The sequence below is a fragment of the Miniopterus natalensis genome, chromosome 15 (genome assembly GCF_054644295.1).
Source record: "Miniopterus natalensis isolate mMinNat1 chromosome 15, mMinNat1.hap1, whole genome shotgun sequence".
NCBI lineage: Eukaryota > Metazoa > Chordata > Mammalia > Chiroptera > Miniopteridae > Miniopterus > Miniopterus natalensis.
Genome location: NC_142095.1, coordinates 2,293,700 through 2,306,410, shown reverse-complemented (window position 1 = coordinate 2,306,410; position 12,711 = coordinate 2,293,700). Strand labels below are relative to the sequence as shown.

General features: G+C 62.4%; 1 protein-coding gene across 1 annotated transcript; it reads right to left on the bottom strand.

The window, feature by feature from the left end:
* Nucleotides 1-595: 595 nt before the first annotated feature.
* On the bottom strand, nt 596-7,603 carry DUSP7 (dual specificity phosphatase 7). The gene is made up of 3 exons (XM_016202466.2): nt 7,078-7,603; nt 5,167-5,601; nt 596-2,619 (listed from the first exon to the last, which is right to left on the bottom strand). The coding sequence occupies exons 1-3, from the start codon at nt 7,586-7,588 to the stop codon at nt 2,312-2,314; spliced, it is 1,254 nt and encodes a 417-aa protein (XP_016057952.2). The 5' UTR covers nt 7,589-7,603; the 3' UTR covers nt 596-2,311.
* Between the last annotated feature and the right edge of the window lie 5,108 nt (nt 7,604-12,711).

Sequence of the window (12,711 nt, the reverse complement as noted above, 5' to 3'; positions counted from 1 at the left end):
ACAAAGGGCACTGGGTGTCTGGGAGATTGGCCCCACTTGGCAGAGATGGGAACAGGCTCAGGGAGGCTGAGGGACCTGCCAGAGGTCACCTTGCTCTAAAGGAGAAAAGCAGCTGACCCGTCCCTGACCAGGTTTCACATCCCACTGGTGTCCCAGAGGTTGCAGGGTTGGGGAGAGAGGGTGATAAATGTGCACCCCGTCCCGCCTACCGAAGAAGCAAGAGAAAGGGTCAGGACCCTGGGGCTGCAGGGGACAAAGCCCTGTGGTAGCCTGGGCAGCGTCCAAGCACAGACTGAGGACATTCTGGGTAAGCGGGGGCTCAGCTTCGGGACCTTGGTCCACAGACCCTCTCCAAGCCTTCTCCTGTCAACCAATCAGCAAAAGCCCAGATGCCCCGGCCTGCCAGTGCTCGGGGCTGCGGGAATGCCCACACCCAGCTGTTCCCAGAGGTGTGGCATCTCCTCCCGGCTGTGGGCACCTCTGACCAGTCAAAGCAAGTGCCCGGCAGATCCCAGCCACCACTTCACACAGAACAGACGGTAGGATGCTGGCCAGTGTCCCCTGGCCCCTGGCCCTCATCAGACACCACGACTCATTTAAAGAAAAAATAATATTTATTTGCAATATAAACAAAGTCCCGTTGCTGGCCCGGGATATATATATGTGTGTGTGTGTATATATATGTAGGGTCACAAATTTTCCTTCATAAGGTCATAAAGCAAAACCGGCCCCCTCTTGGCATACTCTCATTTACACAAATCTGATGCATCTTTCTGGGTTTTTCGTTTTAAAAGTAAAAAAGAGAGAGAAAGAACCATGTACAGCATGGAAGCTTTTTGTCAATTTCTCGACTGTGGCAAGATTTGAATCTGCTGCCTTGAAGAATCCCTGAAAACAACCCCGTGAGGTAAGATGCAGTAGAGCAGAGGGGCCGCGGCCTCGCGGCTGGGCTTGCTCAGGGACCTGGCCCCACCGCTCCCCGCCCCGGCCCCTGTGCAGTCCTGACACCTGGTAGAACTGAGGTTGGAGCAACAAAACTGGAGGACAGCGGAATCCGTGGCTTTGTTCTGTGGATGCTGGGGGTGGGGCGTGGAGGACGAGCCTCACACCTGTCCACTTGTCTGCCCTGGCCCCTCTGCGCCCGCCCTGCAACGGAAATGGCATGGGTACGAGGCTCCTGGGCCTAGAAGGCATGGGCAAGGTGAGCACTGGGCAGGCTCCCACTGGGACAGAGGGGCTGGGCGTGGCAGCTGAACAAAAGCAAAACAGCCAGGGTGAGGGACGCAAACTTGGGAGACAGGGCTGGTCCCCACCTAAGCTTCCCCCAGCCACTGGGCCTCCACTCTCAGTTACAAACAAACAGAGAGAAAGAGACAGAAGTCGTGGGTATGTATAGAAAAGGGCCCGGGGCCCAGGCCCTCCTAGGGGCCAAGCCCAGAGGGCTAATGCTACTGCTTGGCAGTCCCTGTGGCCCCAGAGCTGGCAGGACAGCTGCAGGGCCTCAGTCTCCTGTCTTGGGGAGTCTGCAAGGACCACCTGAGGGGCAGTTGGGAGGGCACAGAATGCAAAACCCACCGGTCTAGCCCATGCACCACAACCTGCAGCTGTCATCCCAGACCAACGCAGGCCCTGCTGGCCGAGCCAGGCTGGGAGGTGTGGGCGAGACTGGGGTCCACCCCTTGGAGAAGGGCCCGCTGCAGAATTAGGCGTCACACGTGTGCAAAATGCATTTGGTCAAGATCAACACGGGGTTTGTCTTTTCCATTAAAAAAAAAAAAAGAAAACAAAGAAACCAATCATTGCTTTTGGAAATAGAAAGAAAAACAGAACTGAGAACACTTCTCTCTCTCGCAGGATCAAGAAAGGGGTGAAACACTGGTCTGTACAATCCACGGTTGCATGTCACCTGAAGATAACACTTTTCATTAAAAAAATCGAGAAGACCGTGAACAATCTCTGTGCTCCGGGGAGCTTGGATTTACCTGCCAAAAGTAAAAAGTAAACTCAAGTCCGTAGATGTCTTTAAAAACAGCCAAACTGGCTGGGCCATTAGCAGGAAGGAGTGTCCTGGGGACAGGACGAGGCCCCGTGGACTCCTGTGGCCCCGTGTCGCAGCCCCATGTCTGAGCGCCCAGGGCCTCTCTGGAGAGTCCCACACAGGGAGACCCTGCTGTGGGCTCCGCCCCGTGACGGTGTGGGGAGCTCAGCACCAGTCAGCTTGGGGGCCTCTGGGCCAGGCAATGTCCAGTTCCTCAGGCCCCCTGGGGAGGGCCGGGGAGGGCCCGGCTCCCTGCCCACCTGTGCCCTGGCCTCACGTGGACTCCAAGGTGTTGAGCGGGAACAGGTTGTGGTTGGTGGGCGTGGAGAAGTAGAGCTGCTCGCTGGGGGTGTGGTTGTCACACGGGCTGCTCAGCCCCAGCGTCCGCTCGAAGTCCAGCAGTTGCCCCATAAAGTTGAAGTTGGGTGAGATGTTGGACTTTTTCCTCTTGACAAAGTCGTAGGCGTCGTTGAGTGACAGGTTCATCTTCTGCATCAGGTAGGCCACGGTGACCGTCACCGAGCGGCTGATGCCCGCCAGGCAGTGCACAAGGACGCCACACTTTTTGGAGCGGGCCTCATCTGAAACACATGGGCAAGGGTCAGGAGGGCGCCTCCTCCCAGGAGCCCCAGATGGGCTGGGGCACAGAGGGTGGCATGGTTTCTCTCTCTCTAGAGACCTGGTAAAGTCCCACATGGGTGGGACAACAATGTGGCAGAGGTCAAGAGTGCGACTGCGGAGAGGGCTCTGCCACGCGTTAGCGCCCAGTCGATGGACATCTCTGTGCCTCAGTTTGCTCATCTATAGAACAAGCCCCGTAGGAAGAGCGCTCTTATGAGGAACCGAGCCAAGTGAGGGCTCCACGAACACGAGTGACCGTGAGACGACTGTGACCACCGCTGGTCCTGCTGCTGCAAGGGTGTGCGTCAAGTGAGCTGAGGCTGTCACCTGCACCTCTCAGGTCACCTGCACCATGGCTAGTAAGCTCATTTTATAAATGAGAAAAGAGACACAGAGACAAAGTGACAAGCCCAAGGCCACACAGAGGATCCTTGTAAGTCAAAGCACCCACCATGACCAGCCCATGACAGGCACCGCGGGAGCACCCCCCTCTACCAGGGGATAGGGGCCCTGGCCCCGCACGTGGCTCTGCCCTGCTTCTGAATAGCCAGGGAGGGACGAGGGCCTTGCCTGAGGCTTCAGGAGTGGGATTTGCTCAAGTGGGCCCAGTGCCAACCAGGCTCTGCCAATCCTGCCCGCACCACTCCCGGCGGGAAGACTCCCCTGCCTCATATGCAGTAGGAGCTTAATAAATACTGGTCGAAGCACTGAACAACTCTGCCCTGTAATTTCCACCCCCTTCCCCTCTGTGCCATAGCTGTGCCAGGGACACAGATTAGCAAGAGGCAGCCCTGGGAGCCAGGCATACAGTCGGCTCTCAATCAGTGCACTCCCACAGGATGACCCACTGGTTCACAGACTGTTTCCGGTCTGGTGCTCACTGCCTGCAGCCTGGCAGAGCTTCCCCTCCCATCCCCAGTTGAGAGTACCCAGGGCTAATCATGCAGTAGGTGCTTCATCAAGACTCAGGGACGGACTGGGGGCAAGACCAGCAGGGGAAGAGACAGATGTTGTGGCCTAGTGGTCTGACCTTGAGGTTGGGGGCAGGAGGGGGTGGGGGAGATGAGCCTCCAGTGGTGACACACCAGGATATGGGCAACGCCTGGCCCCCAAACCCACTCCCGTGTGATCCAAAGCGAAACCACTTCCGCTGGCTTTATTTTTAGCCCTCCCAGGGTGTGGCTGAGCTGTGGGGGGGCTGGGGCTGGATCCTGTCCCACCGTGTCCTGTGATGCTTGGGCCTCAATTCCTTCACTCATCAAGTGGGCAATAATGCTCCCCCTGCCTTACCCCCTTGTTCTGTCCCCTCCCCAGACAGGGGCCCTCAAGAAAGAGACAGGCATTCACAAGCCAGGCTCAGCCCCAGGAATCTGGGGTCCCCCCCACTCCCCTGCCTCACTGGGTAACAGCACAGACGCTGAGGGGGCACCACAGCCCCGCGGGCCAGGTCCTCAAGGGCAGAGCTGGGAAGCTCCCGGCAGCCCCAGCCCCTCCCCCAGGCCTCCGCTTCCTTCCTTCCTCCCAGCCAGGCACCTAGTTTTGGTTCCCAGTAAGCGGATGAGGCGGGGAAGCCTCCCACTTCCTGTTATTAAAGCTAGCCCAGCCCAGCTGACACCAAAACGCCCTCCGCCGGACACCGCTGCCAGCAGGAGAAGACTGTCGTGGCCACCCCCTCCCTGCCACTGGAGGCTGGGCAGAAACACAGGGTCACCGGGCTCAGGGAACCCAGGGTTTCCATTACCCCTGTGCCCTTTCCCCGCACCCTGGGCAAGAAGAGAGACCAGGGAAGATGACCTGCAGTCCAGCAGCCTGCAGCTACCCGAAAAGGAAGCAGGATGGGGGGTTCAGAGATAAGGCGACTCATGAAGACCAAGTCAGCTGAGGCTGGGATGTAGGAGGCTTGGAGGGCTCTAAGCCAGACAGCAGAACACAGTGCTCTGGGGGAGGCCTTCCTCAGCCTCCCCCACATTCTCTCTACACCCCTTTTACTCCCAATAAGCCCCACCGGCTGCGGGGAGCATCTGGCCCCACCAAGGCACCCTGGGTCCCCACATTCCAACAGCTGCTTGTTTGGGGTAGGCCTTTGGCTCCAGACCACCCATCAGTCCCCTCAGGTACACAGTGAAGCCCAAAGAGGCACTGTGACAGCCCCATCCTGGAGCGACACGTGTGCTGAGGCGTGATGCAGAGCCACAGAGACCCGTGGGAGGCCTGAGAGCAGTGATGTTTCAGCTCGCTCAGCTAGACATAGTAGAGCCAGAGAAACCCAAGCTGGAAAGTGGAGGCCATGAGGTGCCTAGGACTCAGGGGACTGCTCAGAACTCGAGGGCCTCAGTGACTCACAGCTAGGCATGGGTACACCCATGGGCACACGCTGGCACATGCAGGGCACTCACAGGCCTCGACAGGCCCAGAGGTACCCAGTCAGGCGCGGACGACACCCAGAGTCCCGTACACACCTAGACATGCCTGCCCACCCACCCTGCCCAGGGCACAGCAACACCTACCGATGAAGCTGATGGCCTCAGGGAAGAACTGGGAGAGGTTCTGGCTCCAGTGGTCAGAGATGGGGATCTGTTTGTAGGTGAACTCGCCACCATGCTCGAAGGCGTTGGGCAGGTTGGGCGTGACGTTGAGGATGTACTTGATGCCGTACTTGCCGAGCACGTCCAGGTTGGTGGAGTCCTTGGCGCAGCCGAGGTAGAGGTAGGGCAGGATCTGGACGGGGAAGGCTGGTTGGCTGGATGGCACCGGGCTGCCGTCCGACTCGGTGGCACTGCTGGGCAGCTCTCGGTCCGATTCGCCGTCCGAGCAGTCAGAGCTGATGCGCAGGCCCCCCAGGCCCAGCACTGAGGTGGGCGGCGAGCTGCTCGGCGAGGACGAGCTGTCCACGTTGGTCTCGCAGTGCTCGGAGTACTCTGTCTGGAACTTGTTGAAACCACCTGTGGCCAGGGCAAGACGGCCTGGGTGAGAGACTATTGATGCCACCGGCCAATGCCACCAGCCCAAATGGGCTGCACAAGACCAATGACAGTAACAGGTCCCCATGTCAGGCACCATGACAACAGCCAACAAGGGCCGTACCAAGTGCGTTACACATGTACCTTCTCCCGTCTTTTCCACATCTGTCCTATGACCCACTTCACAGATGAGGAAACTGAAGCCCCAGGAGGGGAGGTAACGTGCCTGAGCTCCATAACCTTACTCATAAGGCTTCAGGGCCCAGGCACACGACCAGCTCTAGGGCACTTGAGGACAGGCCCTAGCTCATCCCTTTCTGAAGCTCCTATGCGCACCTGGCACCCATGGGTGCCCGATAATGGCCAAGTGATAAAGGAAAGCAGACAACCCCATCTCAGGCCAGCACCTGGGGGTCTGCAGACCTCTCTTAGAGATGAGACTGCAGAAGCCAGAGCTGTGTCTGGGTTAGATGCAAAGAGGGCCTGAGCCTCCTGATTGGGAGTCCAGAGCTTGCCTCCCACCCCCACCCACAGTCAGGGAGGGGAGTGTGACAGTACTGGCCAGTCCTTTCCCCCAGCAGGGGCAGGTTCATAGGAGAGGTCCCAGCTCCCCCTCTCCAGAACTGCCCCTTAGAACACAACACCCCCCCCCAGCACTGGACCCTCAGAGTGGGAGGGCCACTGGGGGCTTTACAGGGACAAGAAGTGTGGAGCGCCCTGCAGCTAGGCATGGGCCCTGCGCCCGAGGGTGCCGCAGGCCTCCCATCCCCTCCCCGCCTGCCCGCCCGCTGCCAGCAGAGAGGCCATTTTGGAATGTTAATTGGAAACACCGGCTGCAGCCACTCGCCCCCCCCACCCCAGTGCTGCCTCCCCCTCCTGCAAGGTCTGGGGCAGCAGCCTGGGGACTGGGGGCTCCGGAAAACTAGGGCCAGGGCAAGGGACACTACTCACAGCCTCGCCCCAGATGCCTCCAAGAGGCGGGTGATCCCTAAGCAGGGGGATACATGCGGGAAGGCTCAGGGTCCCCCAACCCAGCCGTCCCGGGCCCTGGGGGCGGGGAGGGTGCTGAGAAAGGCTGCTGTCTTGACCCTGACCTTCCGGGGACATGCATTCCAGACTGGAGGAGCTGGACTTGGGTGCCCTCTGCCTTTGGGGGTCCCAGGAGGGGCCCCTCCCTCCTCCGAGGGACTCAGCTGGAAGTTGGGCGCTGCTATGGCGCCAACAACAGTTAAAAAGGGAAGCCCAGGCGGGGTAAAGTTTGTTCAATCCTCTCGAATCGTACCCAGAAAGGGGTGCAGAGGAGGCGGCGCCCCCCCCCCCCAGGCTAAACCGCGGGGGCCGGGCTCCGGGGAGGGGCGGATGCGGGTCGGGGGAGACGTGGCGCCTGCGGGGCAGGCTGGGCGCGTGGAGAAAAAGCAGCCTCGGGCGGGGGCGGCCGCGGTCCCGCGCCCCCCTCACCTTGGAGGTAGTAGGCCTGGCAGCCGTCGTCGCGCAGCTTCTGCAGGAGCAGGCCGAGCACCGAAGCCGGGGCGCCGGGCTCCGGCTGCCACTCGGCCGTGGCCTCGTCGTAGAGCAGCACGGTGGCCGCCTTGCAGCGCGTGGCGAAGCGCTCCTTGTCCGCGTGGTTGGGGATGATGGAGCGGATGGGCAGGTTGCCCTTGCGCAGGCGGCGCAGCATGAGGCCCGGGATGGCCAGGTTGATGGCCGTCTCGATGTGCGACGACTCGAAGAGCTCGTGCGGCCGGCAGTCGAGCAGCAGCAGGGACGCGCCGCCGCGCGCCTCCAGCTCCTCCTGCAGCCACTCGGCGCTCTTGCACGGCATGGCCCCCGCGCCCGTCGCCGCGCCCGTCCCGGTGCCCGCGCCGGACCCCGCGCCGGGCTCCGACCCCGCCCCGGTGCCCGCAGCCGCCGACGTACCCGAGGCCGACATGTGCGCCCGCGCTGGGGGGCCGCGGAGCTGGTTTTTCATGGGGAGCGCGGGCGGCCCGGGGCCGGGGCCGGGCAGCCCTGCCCAGGGACGGCGCCCCGGCCGCGCGGGCCCCAGCCGCGTCTCCGGGCGCCCGCCTCCCGCCGAGCTGCGCGCCCTCCGCCCCGGCCTCCCGGCCTCCGTCCCGCCCGGCCCTCCGCGCGCGCCGCGGCCTGACAGCCCCAATTAAACAGCGGCTCCGGCGGTCGCGCGCGGAGGCGTCCTCCGGGGGGCGGGGCGCGGGGCCGGCGCTGGGCTTAAAGGCGCCGCGCCTCCGCCGCCCCTCCCCGCGGGGTACGCGGGCGCGCTCGCGGCCGCGTGCGCCCGGGCCCTCGCCCCGCACTCAGCGCCGTCGCGGTCCCGCCTGGACGGGAACTGGCTCTAACCCGCCCGGAGCGCCCGGCCGAGACGCCCTCCCGGGCCCCCTGTGCCCGCGCTCCCCGCTCTCCGGGGCCCTCCCGCGCAGGGCTGCCTTGGGGGCGTTCTGCGCCCCGCATCCCCTCCCCACAGTGACAGAAGCAGAGCCCCCGGGGAGGGGCGGTCGAGCTGGGCCCACCTCCCCTCTGCCCGTCTGTCAACCCCACTCATTCATTCTCTCGGCGAGTTCATTCAACAAAGGGAAATTGACCGCCTACTACGTGCCAGGCACCGAGCTTAGGCGGTCACCGTTTCGGGTGACTGCACAGTCCGTGGGAGGGCCAGCTGGCCTGCTCGGGAACCAGCACCTAGGCAGCTGGCGGAGTAGGCCGGCCCGGGGCGCGCCACCCCCGATGGGCAGGGGCGGGGGAACCCTGCAGAGGACCGGCCGCGGGAGGAGAGCGAGCCCTTTAAGAAAGCCTGGCGAGCCGGCGGGTGACAGGGGCCGAGTGAAGCGCCACGTGACTTTCGCCGCGGGCGGGGGAGCGCGCCTTCCTCCCCGTCTCCCCCTCCCCTCCCCCGTTCCCCGCGCACCAATCCGCTTTCGCGGTGGGCGGGAGCGCGCCGCGCAGATGGCCAATCGCGGCCAGAGGAGAGCGTGGGGGAAGGAGGCGGGCCCGCAGGTCCCGCCCGGCGCGGGAAGTGGGCGGGGCCTCCGCGAGGGGCGGTCCCCGCGGGCTCGCGGGCGGGGCGGAGGAGGTGAATGGGCCGCAGGTAGCTGGGAACAAAGCGGCTCCGCTCGAGCGGCGCGCGTGCGCGGGACCTGCCGCGCTTTTCCTGCGGAGCCGGGCCCCCCCCCCTCGGGCTTACTTACCCCTCCCGCCCCGCCCGTCGCTGGTCCGCTCAGCTTCCAGCCCCACGCCCAGCTGGAGGGAGTCGGGGTCCCGGGGGGCGGGGGGTGCCGAGGCTGGCCCGGCCTGGGCCTCTGCAGCCCGGAGGACGCGAGCGTCCCGCTGACCCCGAGGCACGAGGACTGCGGCCCTGTGCCTGCCCTGCGAGGGACGGTCAGCCTGAAGGGCTTCACCCCGGCCACAGGGCTGTGTCGCAAAAAAGCAGGGGTCCCTCCTACAGGCCAGCCCCAGAAAGACCCCAGCACTGCAGTCGGAGGTGGTCTCCTCACCCAGGGCTGCCCTGGGGTTGCTGGGCAGAGCCTAGTCCCTAGGGTCCTAGGACCTGGGGAAGAGCGTCCAGGGCCTGAGGGGCCCGCACCAGGTTCTGCCCTGCCACCTGCTGCCGGGCGGTGCAGTTGTCACCTCCCTGGGCCACCGATTTCCAGATGTAGGAGAGTGCGGGCCAGGACAGCACCAGGCCTGGTCACAAACCTGTCCGTCTGGGAGGGTGCTGCTCTGAGGCCAGGGCAGGTGCTGGTTGTCGGGGCTGGAGGCAGCACTCAAACAGGAGGCCTGAGCACCCGGTGGACGGAGGGGACCTGCTGTCCAGTGAGCCATTCATTCCTCAGGAGCAGACTGAGGAGTTCCTGCGGCACAGCGCCTGGGGAGGAGTCGGCCACTGCTCTCACTAACGGGGTCACAGCTGAAATGGGAACCTCCCCTGTACCCTACAGGCCCTGACCCCATGCATGGGGAAGAACCGCCCTGGAGAGAGGGAAGGAGGCCCTGCCACCCTCACATTAGTTCCCTGTCTCCCCCTCTGCAGTCCCCCAGTGGGGACATACACCCTGGAGGAGAGACCTGAGGATGTGTGGAGTTGGAAGAAGCCCCCCAGGGGCAGGGATATAAAAAGAGGCAGGGTTTGGATGAGCCTAGGAGGAGTGAGAGCATATTGGGAGGGGGTGACCGTGGAAGCAGAGGGGTAGAGGAGAATGAACATGGCCATATGCAGGGCCCTGGGCCCCCATCACCAGGGTTCCTGAGTGGAAGCCCTGCCCCCAGCCTTGGACAGCTGGACACAATGCATCGCGTGGAGCATAGAGGGCTGCCCTTGGGTGTGTAGGGCGGGCCGGGCTGAGGGGGACACAGAACCCTCTGACTTACAAGGCCCGGAGTGCAGCAGGAACTTGCCCATGGTCAGGCAGCAAGAGACGAGAGCTGTCCCTGCCCAGGGACTTGCTCTGCAACAGTGAGCCTCCCTCAGGAGGCTGTGAGAGGGAACCTGGTGCCCTGGACAAGGCCATGGGATCAAAGACATTCCTCCCTTTCAGGAATGTGGCTTTTCCCGCCCTCAGGACTCAGGCCCTCTCTCACCTACAGCACCCAGGAGAGGTGCCTGTTCACCAGGCCCATTCCTCCTCCTGCCATCTCTGCTCATCCCTGTTCACCAGGTGCCAGGCCCGAACCCATGAGGCGTGGTAGGAGCCACCCTCCTTTTCTGCACATATCCAGCCCCCAAACAACAGGGACTGTCCCAGCAGGGCAAGGCTTGGGCATAATGGTGGGACGTTTGATGTGAAAGGAGCAGATGTGAACTGGTGTGCACCCCCATACCCATATCTGCATGGTCTAGTGAGCCCTGCCTGAGACCCGGACTGGGAGATCACTCTGCTTGCCCCTGAACTTTGGGACAGCTTCTTCCCTGTCCCTTGGTGAGCTGCCTGCCTGGGTTGCAGTCGGAACAGGTAATGTCTAAACAAGAGCAGGAGTGGACTGTGAAAGACCTGGCAAGTCTGCCCTGGACAGAACTCCTGACAGTACACACCCATGCATGTGCATGTACACACACACATGCAAGGACACAGAGTACAGGCATAAACACACATAGATCTACCTATCTATTCGTGTGTGCTCACGGGCACATATGTGGGTATACAGAAACACACAGATACAGACCTGTGCACGAGTGCAGAAACATACAGTTCCTATGTGCACACACTCACTGTTACATACACACACAAACCCTGTATGTCTGGGCACTTGCCACTCTTGATGGAGGGGTACCCACAGAGGGATTGTTAGGGGCAGGTGGAATCCCCTCCTCCAGACCTCCAGTCACCTGGGCTCATCCTACCCTATTGGCTGTTGTTGGGATCTCAAGGTGACAAAGTCTGGATGGAATGGTGGGGGGCTGCCAGGCCCTGGGTGATGGCAGTGTGGCATGGGGAAGCTGTTGCCCTGGGTAACTTCAGTGCTGGGGAGCCACGGGCCTGTTCATGTTCCCTGTGCCCTGCCCAGGTGAATGGGGGCAGAGGGAGTAGAAAGATGGGGCCCTGGGGAGCAGGTGGGAGAGAGGACCATGCCCAGGAAAATCAGAGAAAAAGACCTGGCTGGATGGGAGCCAGGGCCGGGGAGATGGGGGGACTCCCCCAGGCTGCCTGGAGATTGACTTTAGATCTCCCCTGAGCATCTGCCCTGGGCCAGGGAGTGTGTAGGAGAGTGAGTGGGACCTCAGAGGGGGATCAGCCCCACGTGATTCCTCCCTCTCCCAGCTCTTCACCCAGCAGTGACAACCTCCCCGCATGGGTTCCCCGCGGCCACTCTCCCAGCCACATACTCAGCCAGCCCACTGGGGCCAGCCTGATGGAAAATTGAGGACTAATGTTCACGACTCTGCAAAGCTTTGTTCCTGGCAGACATTACTGGTCAATTGCAGCACTTTCTCTTGCTGAGCCATCCCCTGGCTTCAAAACCCTCCTAAGCGGGCACAGCCAGCTGATTGACTGTGGTAGACAAGGGAGATAAGACCTATTGGCTGAGGCCTCAATTCACAGCCAGCCCACCTCCAGCTCACTTCACCCTGACCTCTTCCTGCTCCCTGCTGCGCCCAGGACAGCACCCGGCCTCCACAAACCTCATTCCCTGCCCCCACCCTCTGAAATCAGCTTCAGTTTGAGGGGCCACCACCTCAGCCTGCCCTACCTGACCCCCTCCTCCCCAGAGGCGGGGGATGCCACCCTCTACTCACTTAAGGGCAGTTGGGCCTGCAGGGGTCGGGTGGGGCAAGGGGGCCTGCCTCGGGGGGGCCCCCCTTCCCTCCATTCCGAGCTCCTGTCAGTACAGGTTCCCCTAAGGGGGCTGGGGCCCTGCCGGGTTGGTCCGCCTGGGCTAATGAGCCTTTCAAGCCCTGCGCAGGGCTGGCCTGGGACAGATGTCAACGGGCCTGGTTTCTGTCCTGGTGCCAAGGTCACTCCCTGTGTTGCAGTCTTCACATCCTCAGCGCTGCCTTCACCCCAGTTTCCCCAGTGAGGTGAACAGAGCAGGACTTGTCTGTTCTACAGATGGGAAAGCTGAGGCCGAGGAAGGGAAATGTCTAGCCCAAGGGCCTGGCTCCAACCCAAGCGGGTTACTCACTCACCCACTGGGCCTGGGCTGAGTCACCGTGGCCCAGGTGATGGGAAGGAAACACATAAACACCAGCAAGTGGGAGGAGGGGGGGGATGGATGTGCCCGCCTTGGGTTCCCAGCTCTATGCACTCCCCACCACAGGCTTTGGGCTTCCTGGGCAGGCTCACACCTGACTGTCTCAAGTCATGCTCCCTGCTGGCCCCGTGTCCAGGCTTTGCATCTGCCCTGGAAAGGCTGTCAACCCATTTGACAGATGAAGAAAGTGAGGCCCGTGACTATAAATCAAGCTGTAGCAGGGGGCTGGGCCCCAGACTGAGAACCCGGAGCTCCTTTTCCCCAGCTCAGGGGGTCCCAGCTGGCTCTCATGGTGGCTCCAGGTTCCTGCAGGAGGAGGCCCAAGCTCCATCCACAGGGAGCCCCTCGCTCTGCCAGCTGTTCACATGTCTGGGGTGTTGGGGCCACCATTGCAGG

Coding starts and splice junctions, on each gene's coding strand:
- DUSP7 (XM_016202466.2), bottom strand. CDS start 7,588: ATGAAAAACCAGCTCCGCGGCCCCCCAGCGCGGGCGCACATGTCGGCC. Junction 5,602..7,077: donor CCAGGCCTACTACCTCCAAG/GTGAGGGGGGCG, acceptor CCCTGGCCACAG/GTGGTTTCAACAAGTTCCAG. Junction 2,620..5,166: donor TGAGGCCATCAGCTTCATCG/GTAGGTGTTGCT, acceptor CATGTGTTTCAG/ATGAGGCCCGCTCCAAAAAG.